The sequence below is a fragment of the Labrus bergylta genome, chromosome 11, assembly GCF_963930695.1.
Source record: "Labrus bergylta chromosome 11, fLabBer1.1, whole genome shotgun sequence".
Lineage (NCBI taxonomy): Eukaryota > Metazoa > Chordata > Actinopteri > Labriformes > Labridae > Labrus > Labrus bergylta.
Window position 1 is genome coordinate 3,381,746 of NC_089205.1, and position 26,024 is coordinate 3,407,769.

The following is a 26,024-nucleotide window of genomic DNA, read 5'->3' on the forward strand; positions in this document are numbered from 1 at the left end:
AAAAAGTATTTTGACCATCTGCTAACAAATGAAGCTTCAACAATCAGGGGATGGATGCAGATAACTTTTGCTAACTTTTTTGAAGAGATGTTTTTGGGCTTTGATGCCTTTATATGATAGGACAGTGAAAAGAGTAAGACATCTGGGAGAAAGAGGGGAATGACATGTTGGAAAGGAGCACCAGGTCTAACTTAACCGCTAGGCCATCTGCGCCCTAACTTCTGCTTGATTCTTGAGCTCATGATGTTTTTCATCGAGGTCAAGGAAAAGTGGTAAAGAGGAAACATAGAGGGTACATTTTTACATTTTCTTGACCTCAGCCTGTCCACTTCTTACATACAGTGTATGTTCAGTGGTTACTCACCGTGTCGGGGCGTTTCTTGTCACTCAGCTCCTCCCTGTCGAAACACTGGTTCAGGATCTTGTTCTCTGACATACACATCACCTGTTAAAACACACAGAGGACATTTTCAACCTCTGGATTGGAGACACGCTGTGAAGCGTTGACTGATAATCCTCAAAGGTCAGTGCGCCTCATTCACCAATATCTTAACATCTTCCTTACATTTTGTTCTTAGCAGAGAATAAATCACAGATTAAAAAACTTTGGTGAATCTTTTTAAAAACTGCATAAGATGGTTTTAAGAACGGGTGGTGAATGAGGCACTCTGATTATTTCCTTCTTATAAAACTCACTTCTTTTAAGTTCCTGAAGAGCAGGTCCATGTTCTTGTCCAAAAACCCTGAGAGAAGAAGAGAAGAAGTTTTATGTTAGGACACAAACAGACCACAGTATCACCTGTCACCTGCTGCATTAAGTCAACTCTGATCCCAGTGTTGGATGAATTCATTTACTTTAGTGTAACAGTAATTTCAAAACATACTATATATATTTATCATGAGTGAAAATATCTACATCCATCTTTTCTCACACTGTCTCCATGAATCAAACTCTGATGCTGTCTGCTTTTTGATTCAAACTTAAACCTCTCTTTGTTCCCCTTGCTGTCTCCATTAATTACGCATAGTCTGCACTTTCACAGCCCTACGTCCATCAGTACACAAACATCGCTCATATGCACCGCTCCGCAGCTCAGAGTTTGTGTTCATGTTTTTTAAAATATTTTAAAACTACTCTCACTTAAACTCAGCCCTCTGAAGTTGTTTCTAAAACCAGAGGTCTTCCAGCTGCTCAACAGGCATATCTACAGAAGCCCTAAAGGGACATACATCCATATTTGAATTTTGCTCTTTTGTGAGTACATGTTGAGTATGTTGAGTTTTTTTTGTTTTCTCAGGATCTGGATTTGTATTTATCATATCTCAGGATAACATCACTGGTATTCATGTTATAAAACTTTGCAAACTAGATTTGTTTATAACTTCTCTTAGATGTTTTATTTGTAAATTTGTGTTTTTTGTTTTATGTGCCTAAATGTTCTTATGTCAAGTGTTTTATATAATGTCTTACTGAATTAATAAAGTATTTATAATTCTGATTGTAGCTGCTGTAACATTGTCATTTCCTTTAAAGTCGCCTTAAGCTTTTCGGGGTTGATTAAATGTCATCATCGCTGAAATGAAAACGGCAGAAACAGCTGCTGCCGTGAAGAATTAGGAATTTTGCGCCCTCGACTAATCGCAGTAACCCAGTAAACTCACAATCCATCATCCAATGGAGAGACATGTAAAATTAAATTAAGATGAGTTTGCCTGTCATTTCATGAATAATGGACACTACAGCAATATCTACAACTTGAATTCTCCACGGTTGAACTAAAATGTAGATGGCTTCTTTCAACAGGAGCACTAGAGACCGGGAAGTTCTTCTTCTCCGCTCTGAGAACAACACAGCGTGAGAAGGATCTATTGTTGCAGTTTAGTAAAATGATTTTTTTGCAGATTAATGCCTCAGACTTTTGTTTTGTTAAACAGCTCCTTCATTCAGCATCTCATTCCAAGATGGACACTTTCAGTTTGTTTGCTGAAAGGAAAGCTGATATTAGCAGATTTCCTCTATTGTTGTTGATTAAACTAGCATATGCTAAGCTAATTAAACTAGCTTGGTTTTTGTAAACAGGTTTTCTGAATACTTTTTGTGTGTGTGTTAAATGGATAACACGCGCACACACACACACACACACACACACACACACACACACACACACACACACACACACACACACACACACACACACACACACACACACACACACACACACACACACACACACACACACACACACACACACACACACACACACACACACACACACACACACACACACACACACACACACACACACACACACACACACACACACACACCGTTGACATTATAGTTGACCTCTCCAGCGTAGTGCAGCAGTCTGAATTCATCACGGCCCATTACCTTCCTGGTTTTTCCATCAGCCAGCTTGTGACTGCAGGGAAACACACACACAAAGAAACAAACACACAAGTCAAACGACTGTAACAAGTTCAGTGATAGAAGACCAAACTGCAGCATTGCATTCGTTTTAAAGGACAGGAGCAGGACTCAGACTGACGTGACAAAGTGGGCGTGTCCTCCCACTGTGTCCTCCAGCTTCTCCAGGAAGGTGAAGTCACTGGCGTCTCCGGGTCTCAGACACTCCTCGTCCTGTGAGAGGAGGACAGAAAGAGCAGAGAGGGTTCATTGTCTTACTTTATTACATGTTGGCTACTATACTATGGCTGTGCAACAACACTGATACAGCAACGTTTTATGTTTTCATGATACTGCATCAACACATTAACCAGATGTGTTTTTAATCCTCTTAAATTCCTGTAATCACAAAGATGTCTCTGTGGCTCCTTCAGCCTAAAGCTGCTGCGAGCAATTGAGAGAACAGAATCAAACATAAACTCAAAACCACCGGCTACATATGACTATTGAACGCACAATGCAGTATGTGCTACAGCCTCCACTTACAGTCTGAAAAAAGCTGAGAAGTGATTGATTTTAATTTTCAAGATTTTAAGAATCCAAAAAGATAATTGGTGGTATCTTTGTGTGGTTTGGTCTGGTTGTGATTATTTCCTTTGTTACGATGGCCATTGCTGTAAGTCATTTCGATCTTTGACCCGGTGCTTTGCATTGTGGGAAACAGATCGGGAGAAGACTGGTCTGATGTATACTGTAGATTTTCCCAAATTCGTATATTCAGGTATTATTGTCAAAATCAGTACGTATATATATATATACAGTATGTTTGTCTCCTCACCAGAATGGAGATGATGCCTTTGAACTTCTCCTCCACCAGGTCACAGATGATCTTGTTGTTGAAGTACTGCACCGGCTCCCACTACACACACACACACACACACACACACACACACACACACACACACACAAAATTACATAAAGAGAAAATGAATACAATCTCTAAAACATCTCTAAAATGTGTTTGTTGCTGCTTTTCTTCACATTGTACTGAGTCAGCAGCTCTGTTTAAGTTGAGTCTTGAGTTCTGGTGTTAAGTCCACACTGAGCTCTACCTGTAAACTATTCAGTTTGTAACTTTGGTTATTGTTTGGTAACCATGGAGACACAGATTTCATCTTAAGTTGAGCAGCATAACATCCAAACTAACCAAAATATTGTGTCAGAAATTAGTAGTTTTTTTTCTAAAGTTTATTTTGGGGGTTTTTATGTCTTTATTTTAGAGACAGGAGAAGTGGATAAAGTCTGAAATCAGGGAGAGAGAGAGTGAGGAATGACATGTGGAGAAGGAGCCTCAGGTCGGATTTGAACCCGGACAGCACTGCTTGAAGGACTTTAGCCTCTGTACATGGTGCGCACACTAACCACAAGGCTACTGGCGCCCCAGAAATACAGTTTTAAATTGACGTGACCAATCAGTGAGCAGCATTTTACTTCCTGTAGTGTTTGTTTCTGTGTTTACTCTCGTCTCTATCTGTCTCTGAAAAGACAAACAGCTGCAAATAACTTATGTTAACCAACAAACAGAACCTTTAGAAGTTGAACTTTATCTTCCAGTAGCTTGGTGGTAGCGTCGCTGTTTTCTGAATCAAATGTCTTTTCAGTAGCTGTTTAATTTATAGAGTAGTGCTCTAGCGTCCAACCAAGCTACACCAAAGTTGACGCCAGCAGATACACAAATTTGTAGTGGACAGTCTACTTCCATATAACAATGACATCACTGTCTAATCCTCGATGACCACGACCCTGCAGCTGACGAATAGCAGACAGTCTAGAGCGTAAACTTTGTCCTAAATTAGAAATTAAGTTCAAATTCGGCTACGATTGAACTCACACAGAGCTGCTCAAACAAAGAGCCTGAACATCATTTCAGACTTTTAGATACAACTACAACTATTCTAAGCTGTCTGATGACTGTAAATGTAGTTATGTGCAGAATGTCAGGCATCCTGGCACACAGCCTTGCTGCTCACCCACTTGTATGTGGACACACATGGACGCTGCACAGTTAGCTTATGTGTGCACTAACTAGCACATCATTTGCACAGAGAGGTCGGAAAGAGAGAGAGAGCAGCCCACAGTCCTCATGTCAGATAATAATGGGCTCTTTGAGAGGTCAGTCCAACTGTCTCCCACAACCTGCGTCCTGACCAGTGCATTTTTTACCAGACCTAAGACAACAGGCCCTTGTTACAAACACACACACTGTAACAAAAAACAAACATAAAAGTGAAGAATGTAAATGCAGTGGAGTTGTGTTATATCGGCGCTATAGTAAAAAGGGTGTTACAATAATCCAGCTGTGAGGAAATAAAAGCCTGAAGAACTTTTTCTGTGTTGTTAAAAGATAAATATGACATGATCTCCGAGACGTTTCCCAACAGACTCCTCTTTTGTGATGCCATTTTTTTAAGCACCACTTAAGATTTTTTACTGTGAATAAATTAAAGGCATCATTATTCTGACAGTTTAATGAAGCATCCTCTATAATTAGAGCACTTATTGTAAATCACAGTAAGTGAAAGCCTCCACAGTGATTCATTATTATAACCCATTTCAAGATGGAAAACACAACTGCAGCTACAATGACTTCAAGAGCTTTTATTAAGCCTAAACTGACTGAAGGAGGAGAGACGAGCAGGTTAAGAAAGGTGACGAGTTTCAGAAGTGCAGGATTAAAGGTTAACAGTCACTGACAGTGAAACTATAAAAAAAAACTTTCTAGAATCTAGTTTGTATTAATATCTGTTAACTATATTTGTCTGTGGCACTCATAGTTAAGTATAAGAATGATTAAATATCCGACTCTGTGTTGCATGAGAGCGAGAGTGTGGATTTGAAGTGTCTAAAAAATGTAAATTCTGGTTGCCGTTTTTTGTTTTGGATTTTGAAAATTTCCAAAAAAAATCAGAGAATCGAAAAAGACCAAGTACTTTGAGTTTTCTGTTGTATCGTTCATCACAAGAAGTACACTGATTTACACAAGTTTGGAGTGCATGGAGGAGAGCTTGTTGACGGTTATCGTCTCTCACACCTCTGTCACATTAAAAACTTTTGACTGTATCAGCAGATGCACTGATGTTAATTAAACTGTGGAGTGGGTGTGCTGTTGTGCATCCTGTGTGTGTGGAACAAACTCAGTAGAAATGCACTGTGGACTCTCTGATGTCTGCCCCTCCTTCTAAAGCTTCCTCCAAATATCAGGAACATACTGCACCAGACTTAGACTTTAGACCAGGTTTTAGTTGGTCTAAGGTGCGTCCTCATGAAAGGACCGCACCTCATTTGAGGACCAACACACTCCTGGGGCGCTGATAAGGAAACAAGCTCATTTGCTATTTACACAGTTTGAGTGCTGGAGGAACAAAAAGGGTGTGTTAACATGAGCGAAACAAAGAGGAGAGAAAGTAAAGGAAGTCTGACCGTGATGCCTTCAGCCTCGTACTCCTCCTGCTCCGACTTGAGGGTGAGCTCGATGAAGAGCTGCTGCAGCTTCTCGTTACAGTAGTTGATGCAGAACTGCTCAAAGCTGAAACACACAACAATAAACACAAGGTCTGAATGAAAAGAAGACAAAGCACACTGTTACAAAAATAACGTCATTTCTTAAATAATTCAGACGCTCAGTTCATTTTCATTTAAAGAAAGTGCAGCAACCTTTATATCTCCATTTAATTGTTCTTCTGTCCCTGTCTCTCTACAGTAGGAGGGGATATGCCCCCCTTCAGCTATTTAAATTTCTAAGTGGAGCGAGATGGTCACAGTAAGCTTCATGACAAGACTCAAATAAAACTATATTAAGAGTTACAGGAATTAAAAGCTACTTAAAGCTGTCTAACACTGTAAAACAAAACAATCACACTTTTACTCCATCTTATTTCAGTCAGCCTCCTATGAAATCTTAAGCGTGACGTTGTGGAGAGTCGATGTGGGATAGCATCAGGTTATATTCAAGTGATGACCATTATATTCTGCCTGTCAAACTTTACCTGTTGTGCTGGAAGACCTCAAAGCCGTAGATGTCCAGCAGCCCGATGACAGAGTAATTCTTGACAGAGTCATCCTGTTAGAAAAATAAAAAATATATACTTAGAAGAGGACACATTTAACTTATGGATAAAGATTTGACCTAAAAATCATAATTTCAGAATGAAATAGAGGAATTATATTAAATATGTCTCCCAGTCACTCAGTAATAATGTATGTTTAAATAAATAGCTGACACAGTAAGAAGACGATGTTTTGATCATATATTAAGTCATGTTGGGTCATGTTCTTCTTGTGGATATATAAATGTCCACAAGGTGGAGCTGTGCTGCAAAAGATGAAATTTGAACAGGATCTGATTGCACAACAGTGTTGGATTAAAAATTAGCTAAATATTTGTCACCTGTATTTCATGCGCCAGGTGTATACTGTAGTGTAGGAATGAGTTCATGAAAAAAGACAAACAAACCCCTGCACAAATTCATTTAATTTGGAAAATTGCAGGAGTTTGTCCGGATTTTCATTTTGATGGAATCATTCCTCTACCAAACCATTTTAAATCAAAGAATTGTTCTCATGTTTATATCCTGGGTTAAAAACAGCCTGATACTTAAATTAGGGTAAGCAGAAACATACACTATAGTGGAATAAAATATCATTTGAGTGGTTCAGATTTATATTGGAGGTTTCTAACAGCATTACTGAAAGGATGCTAGAGAGATAATCCTTTTGGTTAAGCAGTAAAACTTAAATAAAAAACAGAAACAGACATTAATCCCTCTCTTTAAATCATTTTTTTAATCAAAAAGGCTCCTTTCAAATAGGCAATCATTTACTTTTTGAAGAACATGTAAGATGTTTGTGTGTCACATAAAAACAAAGCAACAAAAAACTGGTCGAGCAGTTGTAGACGAGCAGAAAGATGGCAAAACAAACATAGACTTTTAGTGCAGCCACTTTGATTGGATAAACTATGCTACAGGGGTTATGGTGTAACCCAGTAACTCACATATTTAGAGCACCGAGTTAAGGCGGTTTGCACAGCAAGGCTAAATAAAACAATACGCACGGTCCTGTACTGCAGGGAAAGCATCACTTACACCGCCTTCAGGATGAAAGGCTCCACAGGTACGGACAGATTTATGTATCTTCAGAAAGAGTTTGGGAACCACTAGTGTAACCGTTACAGCTTACTGAGGCTGCTTGATGAATAAACCTACTTCTAAAGCATTAGTTCCTTAAAGTTATTTAAACCCCAAGATTTGTAAAAATAAGAACTAGGTTACAAAATACAGGAATTCCCCTTTGATTAAAAAAAAAACATCCTTTATGAGAACTTTGCAAGCTTGTTTTGCGTTTCCAAAAAAGTTCAGCAATCAGAGAAAAGTGTTTTGAGACGGACTGCTGTGCACACCAATACACAAAAAAACTCAAAATATCTGTAGTATACATGCTAGGCCAGTAGTTGGCGGTGTGGTCTTGTAATGAAACAACATGCGCATATACTCTTTTTTTTTCTACAAAGCGGAGCGGTGTAAACAAACAAAATTGACTAACAAACAAATGTTTGAGTTTAGGGATGTGGGGTTGCTACTCCGTGTGACTCTAAACTGAAAAGCAAGTACATTTCAAGTCGACTTGGAGTCATGCCAGAACTAGTACTACGACATCCAACATTGTTGTTGTCCACCTGCTTGTTCATGGCTACTGACAGGAACCAAATGAGCATATCTACGTTCAGAGGAACTCTGCATATTGCCGATGTACATGACGACAGAGACGGGGCCATTTTCAAAAGACTGCACTCTGGAAACTGTTTTCAAAACATTAAATTTCATGCACAAAACATTGTTGCATTGTGAACAAACACCAAAACACATGGTTGCTGTCTTTAGCAGAAAATTGTTGTGTAAACAGGGAGTGAGAGTACCGTGTATGTCAGTGAAGCGTTGATCTTGTTAACCAGCCAGGTGAATGTGCGTCCGTACACTGCCTTAGACAAAGCATCCCGAGCTGATGACGCTTGCTCCAGGTTCAGCGGGCTCATCAGCTGATGGGGGAAAAGACACACACACACACAGACACACACAAAGACACACACAAAGACACAAACACAGAAACAAAAACATGCACACGCAAGAAGGACGAGGACAGAGAGATAATAACAGTGTTACACAGCAGCAACAGTCAGACAAGTTAGAATATCATTAAAGTGGAGCAGACATTACACAGACAGGAAAGGTTTGTATACAAATGCTTATCACACACTTGTTTGACAATGAGAGTTTGTGTCCAGACTAACCTCCTCTCCCTTGGCGATTATCTTCTTGTGTGTGAGTGCCTCTGTCAGCACCGACCCGTTCACCCCTAACAACTGGAAGAGCACAACAACTTTAGCACAAATCACAACCAGCCTCAACAAAGAAACGTGAACGACCTCCAGTCGAGTAAACAGACACCAAAGACAGTGTCAGACTTCAAGCAGCTCATGAGACCGGGGATCTGTCAGATGATGAATAATGAGATAATAAGAAATGTGTTGTATCCAAAGTATATTCATTTACACCGCTGAAAAATATTAAAGGGACACTTGATCGTCACAGTATAACACCAGGACAGTTGAACTTCAGGGATATCAATCTGCTAAAACAAGATAACCCCCCCAAACAGGGAGTGGTCTTACATGTGGTGGTTACAGACAGTTTATCTCTATCCTCATCCATCCTGACTGATTCTTTTCTAGTTTTGTGTTCTGCTACAGTCCTTATCACTACTGGTAGCATGAGACGCTACCTGCAGCCCAATCAGGTTGCACAGGTAGTCCAGCTCCTCCAGAATGTCACAGAGGAGAGACCAACAGACCAGCAGTTACATAAGGAGAGCTGGACTGGGCTGTAGGAGGGGCATCAACCCAGAGGCAGGACCGCTATGTGCTCCTTTTTGTAAGGAGGAGCACTACCAGAGTCCCTCTATAAGGCTAATGGTGTTCATGTCTAAGACCAAACTGTCAGAGACAGACCTTAAAGGATTAATATATGTGATTTTTCACACTTAAATGTAATAGAAATCAAGTATATCCTCTGAAAATAACTCTGTGAGTCATGACTGTCTACAATGGGTGTAACACCCGAGTCCCACTGTCTGTGATGTTTTCAGAGTTTTCAGAGTCATATCTTCACTTTGTTTACATCGCCCGGACGGCCGGCTGACTCCTCCCCTCGTGTATAAAAGTTGTTTAATTGAGGGACTAGAGAAAAGAAGAATAACATACTGTACTCACTGCTGAACTGTGTTTCTAGATCACGCTCATTTCAGGCAAATTTACATGCAGTGTGAAGATACGTGCATAATAAAGATCGCTAGCATTAGCATGCTAACACAACAATGCAGCACGAGTTGTTTTGGTTTCATGCTGGTGCTCAAGGGCGACACCTGCTGGACCAAAAAATCACATAAAGCCTTTAATGAGGGTGTCCTCTAGTAGAACCTGTGCTCACTGTGTCATTATCCTGCTCTCTGTCTGGTAGGCACACACACCTCTCTTCTCCTCTGCTTGTACTTGTCCAACATCCCACTACTGACATTTCAGTCCTGTTTTTTGTATCATCCAAAATGTACAGAGCATAAAAACTAGCCTGAGCCTTTGTTAGGAGTGATTATGAACCTCTTACCCTGGCCAGGTACTTTATCTGTGTGTCAGAGGTGATGCAGGCGTTGCCCTCCTCCCCGCCGTACTGCACATTCCCCAGGTGGAGCACGCTGGCGATGATGTTCAACAACTCCTACATGTAGAAAACACAAAAGAGAGGGAGAGAGAGAGGGGGGGTGAGGCCAAGAGAGGACAACACAGGACGAAGAATTAAAGATAAGGAGTATGAGGAGATGAAGGGTGGGGACATAAAGGAGGTGAAAAGGACAAAGGTGGGGAGATGAGAGAGGCTGCCGCACGGTGAGATTAAACAGTTCTGAAGTTACTGCCGAGGTTATCTTTATGAGAGACACAACAGATAAAGTCGGCTTTGACACAAACTCTGCAGAAGGAATCGTCTAAAGATGTACAGATATAGTTTTTCTCTATTCCACTATTCCAACACCTTGATTAATAGTGTTTGTTACACAGTGTTATGTGGCTGTTATTAAATGGTGAGAACTTATTTGTGCTCAATGTGGGAGATTTTAAATGTGTTGGCTGATACAGAGTATACACTTCCCGTACCAGCCTGTCAAACAAAAATATACGTATTAATTCTGGAAAATTACTCATGGCTGACTAACATTAAGCTCTCTGCCTGCACCATGACATTGTTTAATTGAATCACTCAAATTTGGCTGCAACAGGTAAAGTTTGTGGCAGGGGCAGTCAGATTGGTGCACCACCTGAAACTGCATTCTAGGCTGTACCGGAGGCCGATAACGATGCTGCTGCTTTATCAAAAATAGTGTTTGTACATTAGCTCGTTAATGCTCGATAGCACGTCTGCTTGTGCTCTCTCCGTCGTTCTGCCACACACACACACACACACACACACACACACACACACACACACACACACACACACACACACACACACACACACACACACACACACACACACACACACACACACACACACACACACACACACACACACACACACACACACACACACACACACACACACCTCCTCCTGATCTCTGCCTGGTGGCGCACACACATCTCTGTTTTGAATGTAAGACATACAGCCACTAATATTTAAGTCAGTCTCGCTCAGCAGTGAAAAAAAACCTCAGAGTTTATATTCTCAAAGATCTATTATAAGCTTGTCAACGTCTCATCTTTGTTGCGGAAAAAAGGTTGTTGACGAACATATTTTTTGTTACTGTGTTAACACTTCTACGGATTGAGGGAAATCAGCGCCCACGATTCATTGAGTTAAACGGTCTTTAATATTATTTCTGCACAACTTTAATGCTGTCTACATTTTGCAAGTTGTGCCGTAGCCCCTTTGTAAGATATATATATGTTCTACACAGGGTTATTCAACAAAATCACCTGCATCCACTCTTGGACTGTTTTCAAGGGTTTCAGAATCGAACAGGATATAAATGTGCAGCGAGTTTCAAACTAGAGCCGCACACACTCACACCTGCTCTTCCCTCAGAAGCTGTGTGAGATCTAAGAATCCCTGGCAGCCGGCCCAGACTCGTGAACATGTAGGAGGACTCCCACACAGAGCACAAATAAGATCTCACCATTTAATAACAGCCACATGGCACTGTGTAACAAACACTATTAATTAAAAACTTCCACACTGTAAGTCTGTATATGGAGTAATAAAACCTCTTTATTGTAAAATCTGTTGTGCAGCCATGAAAAGTCTCAATCTTAAATATCGGTAATCTAGGGAAAACATCTGGGGACAACAATGTGTCAAAGAAGTGAAAATTATCTAAGAATTACATTCTCTGTACAACTATAAACATCAACTAAGTTTTCAAAGTTTAGGGGTCAGAGCTACCACCTGCTGTATTTTGTTCAGGCCACAGAGAAAACTCCTGCACTGAAGTGTTTTTGTTTTTGAAGTGCACAAATTAAACACACTCCTCAAGTGTTTGAGAACGTTGCAAAGAAATCAATGCATCCAAATGAAATCAAAGGCAAAATGAATTATAATAAAGACTGATAAATCAGACTATAAAAAGATTGAAGTTCGTCAGTAGAGTAACTAAAGACTAAAAACTGGGGCATGACGACGTCACCCAACCATACTGCATCAGTGCCCTACAGTACACATCGCATGTGAGGCTTAACAGGGACGTCAGTATTCTGTCTTCAAACAGCGATCTGTAAGCGACTTATGTGTGAAGGAGCTATCTTTGAACACATCCCTTGTCCAGCTGCCTCATCAACCCAACATGCTGTTTTTCATGAGATCATTTTTGTGTACAACGTGTAAAAAAAAGTTAACTTAAATTTCCATTTGAAAATCAGATTTAGAGATTACATCTGAAATGAAGTTCATGTACAGAGAATGTTTTGGTTTCAATATGTTAACAGGGTTATTCAGTAGTTTTGAGCCTGAGATTTCCTCTTGTTTACACCTCAACACTCCTCTGTGTGAGGGAACAAACACATCCGTCATGATTCACACAGCTTTCAGACTTACCTCCACATCGTCCTCGTTGAAACCGATCACACTCAAAGCTTTCCGCACCACCTTCCAATCACTGCGGTCGTTGATGGAGCTCACTTTGGGACAGTTACCCTTTAGAAAACACACAAACATAGAAACATCAACAACAGATCCATTAAAAGGCCAGCCGAAAATATCTGCTGATATGAGCATATCAAGTGACTATCAGTATCGGATAATTTTATTGCAGCTTTGCGATGATATTTGTAGATTTATCGGTATCGATATCGGTCCAGAAATCTTTATTAATTTAATAATTTATCGGTCGGGTCCTACTCTGAACACAGAGTGAAGTTTCTGTGCAAACTCAATAAAGTAGGTGAAGTGTAAATAGGTCTTAACATGTAAACACCTGTTTATATGTGATGTAAACACCTATTCTGGCAAACACAAGTTAAGTGTTGTTGCTCAGCAGCTGTGTGTGTGTGTGTGTGTGTGTGTGCTCTATGAGGGAAGGTACAGCTCAAGCCTTAAGGCTGATTTTCTCCCTGAGGAAAGTTGCGCCCATCACACTGAGAGAGCCTATTAACCACGACTCCCACTGGACACACACACACACACACACACACACACACACACACACACACACACACACACACACACAAGACAGTGAGAAAGAGAGCAGTTTCTTCCCTGCTGTATTTACAGCCTTGTTAGACTTAAGAGCCACATTGACAAAGAGGCACAATCAAAAAACCTCTTTCTTTCCTAAAATATGTGTGGGAAACACAGTGACATGACTTGCAAAGAATAATTTCTGCAGACAATGTTTCCCTTTCTTAAATAATTACTTACTATCTAGTCCCAAATGAGCCACGTGTGGGTCGAGAGCCGCGGGTTGAGTATCACTGCTCTAAAGCTACGAGCTGATTCGGGTTCGATTCATTAAAATGCAGATCGATTCATTGTGAATGGATTTGATTTGATCAAATAAAAATATGTTTTTTACTTTATAGAACTGATTAAAAAAGATTAAAGCTAAATTATTTCAAAATAATGTGTTCGTTACTTTTTTTATTTAAGACACACAAGACTTTTCCATTTTTTTCTTGCTAACTTTTGCTCATAGGTTAGCTATTTATTCAAGTACATATTACTCAATTTGGAGAGCAGGTATGTGATTGGAAAAGGACAAAAAAGCTGCAAAATATATTGATCACAGAGCAGGGAAGAACAAACAGCCCTTTTGACCTCTTTCTGTCTTTTGGTTGAAGATGTAAGCCCTTCCATTGTGTTTCTCGCACCACACATATAGGGACAGTACTTCATCTTCCACTGTGCTGCTTCTGATGAACTTGAGGACTTACTTTGACCAGGTACTGGTACTGCTGAGGGTTCCTCTCCAGGCCGAGGCGTCTCAGCAGGTCCTCCTCTCCTCCCTCGATCAGCTGGTAGAAAATGTGGAAGTTTCTCTCGCCGTGGTTCTGGTGGGCCACGCGGGATTTCTCCAGCAGGTAGTTGATGATGTGGCCTCCTACGGGGGCTCCCTGCCGACGGGATAAAAGCCGGGGGGAGGTGGGGGAGGAAGGGGAGGAGGAGGAGAGGATGAGGCTGGGGTACTGAGGTTTGACGTAGGATTGATACAGAGTAACATGCAGGTCGACAGAGTTTTTAATGTCCATTACTGATCTCTTAAAATGAACTGAACATAGTCAGATTTCACTTTTTGAAATGTTAATGTTAAATCCAGCTTTAATTAAGGCATCTTTAATGAACACTTTCACTAAATGAAGCTCCTTCGAGGAACTCATTCAATATAATTTATGCACCCCCTGTGGACAAAGAGGAACCTCTAATCTCTCTGCTGATTATGTCCTGTCCATGTGTCAGTGTTGTTTAATGACATAAAAATCTCCTCCTGCTGTCTTTAACAGTCAAACATATCACCCTCAGTGGATCTTTTTTAATGGAAAGTGTAAATAAAGGCTGTTTCTGCAGCGTGACGTTAATTAATTCATCTGACACCAACCATGTCCCGGAGGTACAGACATAAAGAAAAGTAATATGTCTTCACTCTGATGGTCTCATTTGCTTTTGATAAAACAGAGTTTTGAAACTGAAATTCTGACATGTTTCAATATAATCTCCATTTATGAAAACCTGTTTCACCTTGCTGTTTAAACAGTGAAACAGCTTGCTCTGATGTTTAGCTTCTTGCAGAGTGAAGTGAAAGAGGCTGCCTCTGTGAATCTGTTGTAAAAGTGTTCTGCTCACCTTGAAGTCGAACTGGATGTCCATGTACTTGCCGAAACGGCTCGAGTTGTCGTTACGCAATGTCTTGGCATTGCCAAAGGCCTGGAGGGAGGAGAGAGCAGGAGGAAGAAAGGAGAGAGAGGAGTGAGGACAGAAAGATGAAGAGGTAGAGAGATGGAGTTTGATGAAGACAGAGAGGTGAATGAGGGGGTGAGCAGTAAGAAACAAAGTTATATCTGCAGTGTTTGTTTCAGACAGCAGCACATATTGCAGGACACATACAAACACACACACTTCTGTAGGGCATCTGGTAGAGACACTCCAGACACCAAATCAAGCATTTCTGTAAACTCTCTCTCCATCCTCCAAAACCCATCGTACACACAGATAACCAACAATCTGGGGTTTCATTTATAAAGCAGTGCGTAGAATTCATACTAAAAGTGTAGGTACAGCAAAAACCTGAAAATGGCGTGCACCAAAAAAAAAAGGATTTACAAAACCATACATACGCACACCTGCAGGCAATAATCCCTTTAAAAATCTGAATATGTGGGCACATGGATCAGCCTCATATTCCTCCCCTGACTCCCCCTACGCCCACTTTCAACCATGAACGGTCAATGCAAAGCACCTCTAAATAAAAACAACTGCTGACAGATAAAAGGTTTGATCCCTGATTGTGTTTACAAAAGGCGAACAATACTATGAGCTTGATGTGAAAAATTATGTAAATTCATTCAAAAGAATTTGGAAAATATAACTATAATTATATTAAACTACTAGTAAAATATAAATATGAGATGTTTTTATAGTGAGAAACGTGTGCAGCTTTGTAGAAATGTGCATTAACCAGAGTAGGATGGTTTGCTGGATGGGAAATAAGTTGACTAGAAAGAGACACAGAAAAAAGACTAAATGTGCTTTAATGTGAAGCCTTTGAGTATTTCTGCACATACTGTACACTTTATCTTAAATTGACAGCTATATCATATCATTCTGGTGTTTCAAACTTTATGCACTTTATTTTAAATCAGATGTTAAAATCAATAGTTTGAAGGTTATTTTGTGGATTTGGGTTTCCACTGGCTTTAAATCTGTTTTTTTTGCTGTTTTACAAAATAAAACTTCTCACAGATTTATCGACTGCGGCGTGGTCTCACCTCCAGCACTGGGTTGGACTGCAGCAGGCGGTCTTTGACGGTCTGCACCTGATCGCTTGCTGGACAGGTGACAGCATAGTACTGCAGGATCTTCTTTGAAGCCTCCGTCTTACCAGCACCGCTTTCCCCGGAGATGAGGATGCACTGGTCCTTCCTCTCTGTCCTCAGGGAGCGGTACGAGTTGTCTGCCACGGCATAGCTGCAGGAGCACAGAGACAGATTTAATCAGAACGATGTTTTTGTCAGGACTTTGATTTTTAAATGGGAGATTAAGTTGAATTTAGGCTGTGTCAGGTTTGACAGATACATAACCACTCGACCAGAGTGATGCATAGTCAGCACAGACATGTGGATGTTAACCTGCAGGGAGGAGTTAAGGCTAGCGGTGCTAGCACTGTTCATGTTACCACAATCTGCAGACCAATTTGACACTGTTTCCCTGCAGAGTAAAAAAAGCCCCAACGTGCCAATCATTTCAGCTGCATTTAAAATAGCTGTCAATTAGGGCTGGGAGTCTTTGGGTGTCTCAAGATTCGATTCGATTTCGATTCTTGGGGTCACAATTTGATTCAGAATCGATTTTCGATTCAACACGATTCTGGGTTCATGATTCAAAGTCTGTTTTTCAATTAATACATACTTCAGGATCTACTCCAGTCATCTATGAGACTGGCTGAATTTCGTGTTGCTGTATATGGCATTCTACTGACTTAAAGAGCTATTTTGCAGGGAGTGACTGATAAGCCCCAAATTTTTTTTATAACAATAAAAAAATAGATTTTTGGAAATTATGAATCGATTTTAAATCTTAGAAGAGAAGAACCTCGATTTTTACATAAATCAATTTTTTTGTCCACCTCTGCTGTCAATTATGTTATTAACTAACTGTTTAGTGTCTGTAGAATTAAGATGATACTGTTTCAGACAGTGTGTAGCCATGTTAAATAACCCATGCTCTATTTTGTCTGCTTCCTGAGTGTTTTCTTATCTTTAGACTTCTCCACTTGTCTGAATTTTAATTTCCATTTGATTTAAAGGGAAATGAGTCACTAGGAACATCTCTGGTCATGTTGTTGATGTTCCGTTTAAAAAAATGTAGCATACCAACTCTGTTGGAAAAGTGGCGTCTGGTTGTGACATATGATGTCATCTCAGAGTGTGTGACCAGTCGGACAGAGAGAGAGCTGCCAGTGTGAATCATAAAGTCCAGACACAAGCACAGAATCATTATTCAGCCTGCCTCTGCTATCAGCATTGTTCAGATGTTTGGACACATATTTGAAACAAGACTAATGGATTGAAGATAAAGCCAGGTGGGCCCAACATGTGTGTCCACTATATGTGTGATATTTCAGGGGGGGGGGTCTGTGGGGGTCAGGCTCAGGTCAGAGGAATCTCCTCTAAAAGGGAGGAAACTTCTCGCATGGTGCCATCATTTGCTTACTTTTCTTTCCACCTCTCCCTCCCGTGTTCTCTCTCCAACACTTCATCCCTTCTCCCCAAACAAACATCGTTCTTTCCACTCAGAGGGAGAGAAAACATTTGGCCTCATGCTCAAGTGGTGAAGTAACAAGAGAGAGAAACTAGCCGGGGGTTAGAGCTTAGAGATTCTGACAATACACCACTTTAACTCTCCATGACGCCATGGATTTTTCTGTCGCCGGCTGACCTATAGGGAAGGAATTCCCTCACATTTCCTGTCAAACAAACACTGTGCTTCATGCCAACACGCCTGCAAACTGTCTGAGTGAACATTGACCTCATTCACCAACATATTCCTAAGAATCTCCATAAGATTTGTTCTAAGTTGTTCTTTAGAAGATTTCTTAGAAGCCTCTCCATCAGATTCACCAACATGTTCTTAAATGACCTGTTGTTCCCAATTAGCTTAGGTAACCGCCCCCCGTAAAAGGGCATGAGTGAAGAGCCCTGCAGACAGACACACATGCTGGTAGCAAAAAGGTCGTGGAGATGACTAACGGAGGGCTAAAGAAGGAACCGATGGAGGTTATGATGCGTCCCCATGTACAGAGGCTGTAGTCCTCTTTGCAGCGGATCAGACCTCGGCCCTTTGCTGCAGGTCATCCAACCAATCGCTCTCCTCCAAACCCGTTTCTTTTTAGCTGTCCTATCCAATAAATGCTAAAACGGCCCCCCCCACAAAAACGTAAGGATGCACACCAGATAAAGTGGAAAAAACTGTTAGATCTAAAATCTGAGGGGCAAAGAAAAAAAAACAGAACCAGAAGAGAGACACTGAACATATTCATTCACATGACTGTGGCCTACAATTATTCCAAAAGCTGACGCTGCACAGTGATGACCATGTCACAGATTTGTCAGTTCATTACCCGTGTGTGTAGGTAGGTACGTTTAGTCGTAAAGAGGACACTTATTGATAACATTTATCTACAATTTGTTACCTTATTGCTTAGTTTATATTCATACCTAAATGTTTTGGGGTTTAGACTAAGCATAGCAGAAATGAATTTAAAGTTGACTTTAAAAGAACTTATATAAACATACAAGTGGGTTTAAAGAAGACATTTCTTCCTGAGAACGGTTTGGTGCATGAGGCTCCATGGGAGCTTTAAGTACAAACCTGACTATGAGAAAATATTCCCATGAATACTAAACATAAACAGTGTGAAAACATTCAGAAAGCAGGTGCAGCAAACATGAAATCATCTTCATTAAAAAGCTTCAACAAACTCCAGATTTACAGTAAACAGGCTGTCCACAGTGAAGGATGTAAACTATGTTTAGCCAAATCTGATTTTTTTCTTTTTACCTGTAAGAACAAAAAACTACAATTAATCATTCCTCTTTGATTCATGATTGTTAAAAATGGAGGAACTTAACAGATTGTTAACAATCTCACAATCTGAGATCACAGTCTGTGGTCGTGCTCTATAAATGACATCAACACTTGCTCACAGTGAATTTACCTGAATATTTCCTGCTAGACACAAGGAGGCTTTCAGGGAAAACTTTGGGTAAAGTAGGAGTGAAATATTCGTCTGCTTGCGTTCACTCATGCAGCTAACCCAGAAATGTCATGATTTTTGTGTGAAAGCAAAAATTGCTGTGTACTGTAAAGTGTGCAGAGACTCTTACATGTGTGGGGAGACCTCGTAGAAGTTGACTCCTCGGTATCGCTCCATGTGGTTCTTGGTGTAGATCTCCAGGTCTTTGTATGGGTTCACAGACACCAGCACGGAGCCAATGTACGTCTGACAGAAAGGGAACATACAGTCACAACGCATCTCAAACACACAAAGATTTTATTCCATCAGGAGGTCTGATCAACAACAGTAAGCTAAAGAAACCTTTTTCTGCTACTTTAAAAGAAGGTTATGTCTTTAAAGGTTTCTGGGAGGAGAGAGTCCTGACATGGTTGGACAATGCTGTGCATTCTGGGTATTCATCTCAGATATTTTACAACTAAGAAGAAGATTGAGGGTGTACTAGAAGACTTTTGTCTCTCACACACTCAGAGTTTGACAGCCAGCACTCGGTCGTCCAAATTGGTAATCATCTATTTTCTACCATGATCAGGGAATCCAGCTCACTTTTATCCAGATGGTTCAAAGAAAAACTGGATAGGAGCAACCTGATGAAGGTACAGACTTTTAAGGATTTCTAAATCCAGATTAGCAGGGCCCTAATCCAACAGGATCCAGTTTGAAAGCAGCCCTCTGCTGGGATCAGGATGATCCTGATTTTCTGGATCATAGCTACTATATCTCAATCCCACTCAAATTTTAAACAACACAAACTGGAAGTTTGATCATGATAAAAAAAACAGGATCGGATTATCTAATCCTAACCGGTTACGTATATACTTTTTTTATTTAAAAAAACCTGACTGAAAGATTGACTCATATCCGATAGCTTGAATCCTGTTAGATGACTTTTGACCAACCAGATGGAAAATATCTTTAAATTTAAGCTTTAAACATGGAAACTGATAAAAACGTCAAATATCATTAATGCATTAATCTGGTTCAAATAATCAAACAAAGGTAAACTCGTGACACTCACATAGATGAGGTTCTCTTTGAAGCGTTTGCGCAGGTTCTCTATGAAAGCCGCCTCGCTGGTGTAGTTCTCCAGCAGGACAAAGTCCTGCACGCCCACCCGGTCTCTGGCTGTCAGGGCCGACTCCATCATAGCCCGGACACCGTCACTAGCCACCACCTGGAGGAGAACCAGCAGGTTAGTGAATGAGATAAATACAATACGCACACACACACGCACACGCACACACGCAGACACGCACACACACACACACACACACGCACACGCACACACGCAGACACGCACACACACACACACACGCACACACACACACACACACACGCACACGCACACACGCAGACACGCACACACACACACACGCACACACACACACACACACACACACACACACACACGCACACACGCACACACGCACACACACGCTCCTCCTGATCTCTGCCTGGTGGCGCACACACATCTCTCCTCTCCCCTGCTTGTATTTTGACGGATGGATTTTGATTATCCATCCTCAGAGGCGAAGGAATGAGGAGGAGAGTAAAACATCAATTTACATCACACCAACTAAGAGATGCAAAAAAAATAAAAAATTCCATCCATCCATTATTATACCGCTTGTCCCATTTGGGGTTGTGGGGGCAGGAGCTGATCCCAGCTGTCATTGGGTAAGAGGCGGGGTTACAGACTAGACAGGTCACTTGTAAATTACAGGGCTGACACAGAGACAGACAAACTTTAAACACACTCACACCTACGGGCAACTTACAGTCACCAATTAACCTAACTAGCATGTCTTTGGACTGTTAGAGGGAGCTGGAGGACTGGAAGGGAACCCAAGTGCATTGTGAAGAACATGCAAAACTCCACACAGAGAGGCGCTGTCTTCCCTGGCAACACCTCTAACCACTGACTGAAGGTGGAGATATAGAATCAGGTGTGGAATTCAAACTATGACACAGATGATATCTTCTTTTTTTTACCACAGGGCAGGAAAAAAAAGATGCTTGAGAAGACAGATGGAAATGGGGCAACATGTCGATGACATTGTGGAAATATTCTGACTTTTTTAGATTAACATAATGTGATTTGTAAAAAAAAAAAAAAAATGTTAAGGGAAGGGAATATTCACTGATCCATCTTTGCACCTTATTTACACAGAAGAAGGGTAAGAAAAGCTGAGATGCCAACTTGCTACTTTTTCCTTTCTTATTTTTTTCCTGGCTCTATATGAGACACATTTTATAATTTTATCCAAAGCGGTTGCCCAGTGTCAGATCACACATGAGCCAATCTTAACAAGCAAAAAGTACAGAAATGTAGTCAATGATGAAATCAGAGGATCCTTTAATGTTTGCATGCAATTGCAATATCTGTTGATATGATCAAATCAATGAGTTAAGACAAGAGGGCACCTCTTCCAACAAACTAAACTCATCCTCTGCTTATTAGTACGAGAAGAATCCCCAGGATGTGAGGCCTCTGTCTTAAAGCTGTATTATGATGAAAGCCTCTCTGATACAAGAAGCTCTCCACATAAATACTGAGGGAAAAATGTTATGACAGAATACAAACACTTATCAGGGACCAAGAGAGATAAAGAGCCTGAAAGTCACTTGGTTCACTAAATAACTGTGCTGGACAAAAATTCAGAATAAAAGCATTGTGTTAAAATGTGGCTGCTAGTCTCATCATTTACGTGCTGGACATCTCTGGATAGCTCGAACTATGCTCATGAGTCACAAATCGACTTGTTTAGTTCATCGTTCACAAAGAGTATTTGCACGTTCACTGAATGCAGCACACGAGAACTTAGATCTGACCAATTAGACTCGGTGTGGTTGCATTGAAAACATGATGTGGAATTTCAGTGATGTGGGCATTTAGGCATTCATTAAATCTCCAAATAAAAGTCAAAGCCTGGAGTCAACGTTTGTTGCAGTACAACCATTTGCACATCCGTCAGCTCTTCCTGTCCCTTTAGCTCGAGCATCACATCTTTTGGGACTCTAGTGAAAATCTGAACCCCCCCTCTCTCAACCAACAATAGAGCACATTCAGACCGATGCCAAGAACCACCGTTTGAAGTCTTAAAACATTCACAGACCCCAAACTAAAAAACAAAGAGAAGACTTTCTGTTTGTCCAAAGTTTTCTTTGAAACAACCCCTTGGTCATTTTATGTCCCTGAGAAAGTTCAAACACAGATGAGGAAACGCATCACTCAAAGCAAAAATGCATTACAGCCAGGCTGCACCATGTCTTAAAATACATAGCAGAAGTTAAGACTCAGAAGCGAGCACAGCAACACTTACATGCTTGAGATCATCGACACGTTTGCCAAGGAAGCCGTTTTCTAAAATAGAGACTTGAGTTTTACGCATGAGATTGCGAATGTTAGCCACATCCATATTTAACTTGTAGTGAAACAGACAGAGCTGACAACGAGTTGACTTTTACTCGAAGGTTAGTGGCCGAGGCAACTGAACTGGGACACACACACACAGAGTGCAGCAGGTGTTGTTGTTGTGCTGAGCAGTACAGTACCCAGTCTTCATCCCTCAAGAGAGAAAAACAGAAAATAAAAGAAAGACAGAAAGAAAGAGAAGAGAAATGAAAGCTTGAGGGAGGAGAGGACTGTTAATTAGTGCTCTGTGAGACAGGAGGGAAAAGGAGAGATGGAGAGAGACAAAGAGAGAAGAGTGGAGATAAAGCCTGGGGTTGTTTTAAAATGATGAACAAGAGAAGTATTTAAAAAGTAGTCAAAAGTGTACAAGAAGGAGGAGGTGTCAAATAAAGGGGGCTAGCATGGTTAGCATTATCTCATGCCACAGATCCTTATTCCCTGCTAAAGAGCATAAAAAGAGCTTCAATCTGGCAGCATTATCACAAGATACCACCCTGGAGCAGAAGATTAATACCAGGGTCATAACTCCAGTCCAGCTACATCGCTCCTTTTAAACTGTACAGGAAAAATAACAATACTCCCTGAAATTCCTCACAGCACTGCCCCCAAACACCAAACACATTAATACATCTTATGTGTGATACCTTTCTGATATCACATGTTTTAAAACGATACAATCTCTCTTTATTTTAATGAGCAAAAGTACTGAAAAGAACCAAAGCTATTAAAAAATGACATGTATTTCATGAGAGAGGAATGAATCCATCAAAAAAATGGAAGCAAACAAGCTATGCTTTTGTGTAGTTTATACAATATGCAGGATTGTGCCTGTAATTTATGTTAATGTAAAACAATAATTATCCAATACTGAGTGCCTACAACTTCTATTTTGTTGTTACCTTCAAACAGGTAATGATTTAATTCGATTTTTACGAGAATCATGTACAATTTTACAATTCTGTTGTCGTGACAACCTTACTGGTAACAAACAATGCTGGTCAGATACACACACACACACACTTGGTAAATGAGGTTGAGCTTATATAGCCCTTTTCCACCGCAGGTCACACCTACACATTCACACACTGATGGTAGAGGCTGCTGTGTAAAGAGTTCATCAGAAGTAATTAATCCCATTCATACACATTCATACACATTCATACACATTCACACGCCACTGAAGAAGCAGTGGGAGCAACTTGGGGTTAAGTGTCTTTCCCAAGGACACATCAGACATGTAGCTGCAAGGAGATGGGGATCAAACCCTGACCCTCGAGTTAAGAGACGAACGACTCAACCAATGAAGCCACAGTCGCCCCCTCTATCAGCCAACACCCCCCTCTCCCCCCACACCCACACATACAGCTGCAGTGTCTTTGCTTTCTGCAGGGATGTGTGAATCTAAAGGTCAGCAGAGCTCACAGCGTCCTGTGTGACAGAAACAGATGTTTTAGATGTAGGAAATGCAAACTCATGCATGTTTGTGTTATAATGATTTACAATGTGTTCTTAAACTATTTGTTCTTTTGTCTCTCTGGTTGATTTTGCAGCGCACTTTGTTACCGTGGTAATAGTAAGTGAAGTTGAGTGCTGCACAGAAACACTTGATGAGAAGCTTATTTATCAGAAAACAGCAGCTGGTATTTGTGTTCACGCTGCAGCTAAACAAACTGACATTGTTTTTTATCAGAGGTCGGTTTTTATTATCCGCTTGAAGAGAGTTTGATGACCTGTTGCTGTGACATAGGACTGAATTACTTATGAGTGTTACAGTGAGACTGGGTAACAAACAAATTAATGGCCCCAGTTTGTTTTTTTACTGAACCTGTAGAAAAACATTTTGGTCGTACTTTTAACCATTAATAAGTTTGTAATTAGCATAGAAATGAGTAACAAAGTGGCTTTTATTCACACACACACACACACACACACTCACGCCGCTGACTCCGTTTTGCCTCGGTTACTATCTCCGAAGCATAACCAATTTTTCCCCACACCAGGGACACAAGAGTATGATCTTGGACTGTCAATGTCAAAGGGACTTGAGGCTTTTAAAGAGACAAGAAACATCATGAGGTGATTATGAGAAATCTAAAAAATGAAGACTAACTTCATGTGTTTGCTGTTTCTGCTCTTTTACTGGCTGTTAGATTTATACAGTATCTATATCCAAATTTAAACTATGCAGATATTATGGCAGTCTGAGAGTTAAGGGGGTCACTTTTCTCTCAATATCTGTCTCCCCCAAACATTCGGCTTTTTCTCTCCTGAAGGTGCATTTAAAGTACTAAGGTTGTCAAAATTTTGGATCCTTTTCTAAATCATGTGTTTTAAAACAATGAAATCTCTGGGACTTTCCGATGCTCTATGGGTTAAAATAACGCTTTTCTTTTTTTTTTTTTTTACAGCTTCAATGCAGAAGTTGCATCGTTTTTTAACACGTGGTATCGAACACTGACAGCATTATTTGCAGCTTCTTGTTAATTCTTTCTTGCCAAATACAAAGTTTTTTTCTGAGGATCAGGGAGGTGGATACACTGCCTTTCCCTTCCAGTGTAGGATCTGTGTGCTGCAGAGGAAAGAATTACGTGACAGCAGGTTCTTAGACTGAAGGTGAAATAATTCATCATCTGGAAACAGGTTAAATTAAAGTTAAGAGGAGCAAAAGTGACTTCAAAATGTCATGGTGTGTTAGAAATCCCTCCAAATATGACGGCGCCTGGGAGGAAAGAAAAACCAGAGCCTTGTTTCCTCACCTCTCCCCTCCTCTTCCTCCTCCATACATTCTACCTCTTATTCACTTTCAGTCCCCTCAGCTTCTCTCTCCATTACTTCATTGTTCCCCTGCGCTGCTTTTCACTGTTTGGCTTTCCTGCATGTAGCGCTGCACACCGGACCTCCACCCGGTCTCAGGAACACAACAAGTACCCGCTTCTGAGATGTCGTCATGTTTTCCAAATCCTGTGCAGAAAACACGGCCGCTTGCAGCCAGGTTATAGAAAGAGGAGACCTGAGAGGGACCGGCAGTCTGGCCAGGACAAACCATTAAAAGACTCCAGCCAGGTGGTTACATGATCCACTAGCCCGCATGGTAAAAGTACTGCCTTGAAAATAAAAAACACAATATATAATTTCATACCTTTTACTGAAACTGGTGTTTTGTCAGTGATTCTGTCATCCCTGATTGTTTTGTTTACATTTAAGTCTTATTTTTCCCAACTTTATTTAATACTAATTAAATACACAAACAAGTAACAAATTACAAGTTTGCAATGAATTCTGGGAATGCCTCGATTGCAGAATTCAGACCTATGGAATGTGCCTAATTGGGCGTAGTAAAGTGTGTATCAGAGCCGTCACATACTTCATGATGTGATGGTGAAACAGCTCTAAATCTATTCCCTGGATCTTGCACAGCAGACGTGTAGATAACAGGGATCATTAACAGCTTTGCCATTACATTTCCATGACTTGTCCAAGTCTTTGAGGATAATTTCCCTGACCATACATTAACAGTTTTCTGAAAAAGTCACATGAAGGGATGGGGCATTAAATGGTTACGTCTTAGGGATGACACTTTATCAAAATCTCATGGTACGATTC

The 26,024-nt window shown here is 40.7% G+C and overlaps 1 protein-coding gene across 4 annotated transcripts in view; it reads right to left on the reverse strand.

Annotated features, from left to right (window-relative positions):
- The window catches only part of LOC109996710 (unconventional myosin-Ic), a 77,315-nt gene that overhangs the window by 12,196 nt on the left and 39,095 nt on the right, over positions 1-26,024 (reverse strand). For all 4 annotated transcript variants that reach the window (XM_065960769.1, XM_065960772.1, XM_065960771.1 and 1 more), the window contains exons 2-17: positions 20,025-20,180; positions 19,098-19,213; positions 15,981-16,179; positions 14,839-14,919; positions 13,932-14,111; positions 12,598-12,696; positions 10,123-10,233; positions 8,754-8,825; positions 8,382-8,501; positions 6,454-6,527; positions 5,888-5,993; positions 3,246-3,326; positions 2,550-2,641; positions 2,329-2,423; positions 697-743; positions 365-445 (exon numbers count right to left, since the gene is read on the reverse strand). In XM_065960769.1, the coding sequence (XP_065816841.1) occupies positions 365-445; positions 697-743; positions 2,329-2,423; positions 2,550-2,641; positions 3,246-3,326; positions 5,888-5,993; positions 6,454-6,527; positions 8,382-8,501; positions 8,754-8,825; positions 10,123-10,233; positions 12,598-12,696; positions 13,932-14,111; positions 14,839-14,919; positions 15,981-16,179; positions 19,098-19,213; positions 20,025-20,180 (1,710 nt within the window). The remainder of the gene's footprint in view (positions 1-364; positions 446-696; positions 744-2,328; positions 2,424-2,549; positions 2,642-3,245; positions 3,327-5,887; positions 5,994-6,453; positions 6,528-8,381; positions 8,502-8,753; positions 8,826-10,122; positions 10,234-12,597; positions 12,697-13,931; positions 14,112-14,838; positions 14,920-15,980; positions 16,180-19,097; positions 19,214-20,024; positions 20,181-26,024) is intronic.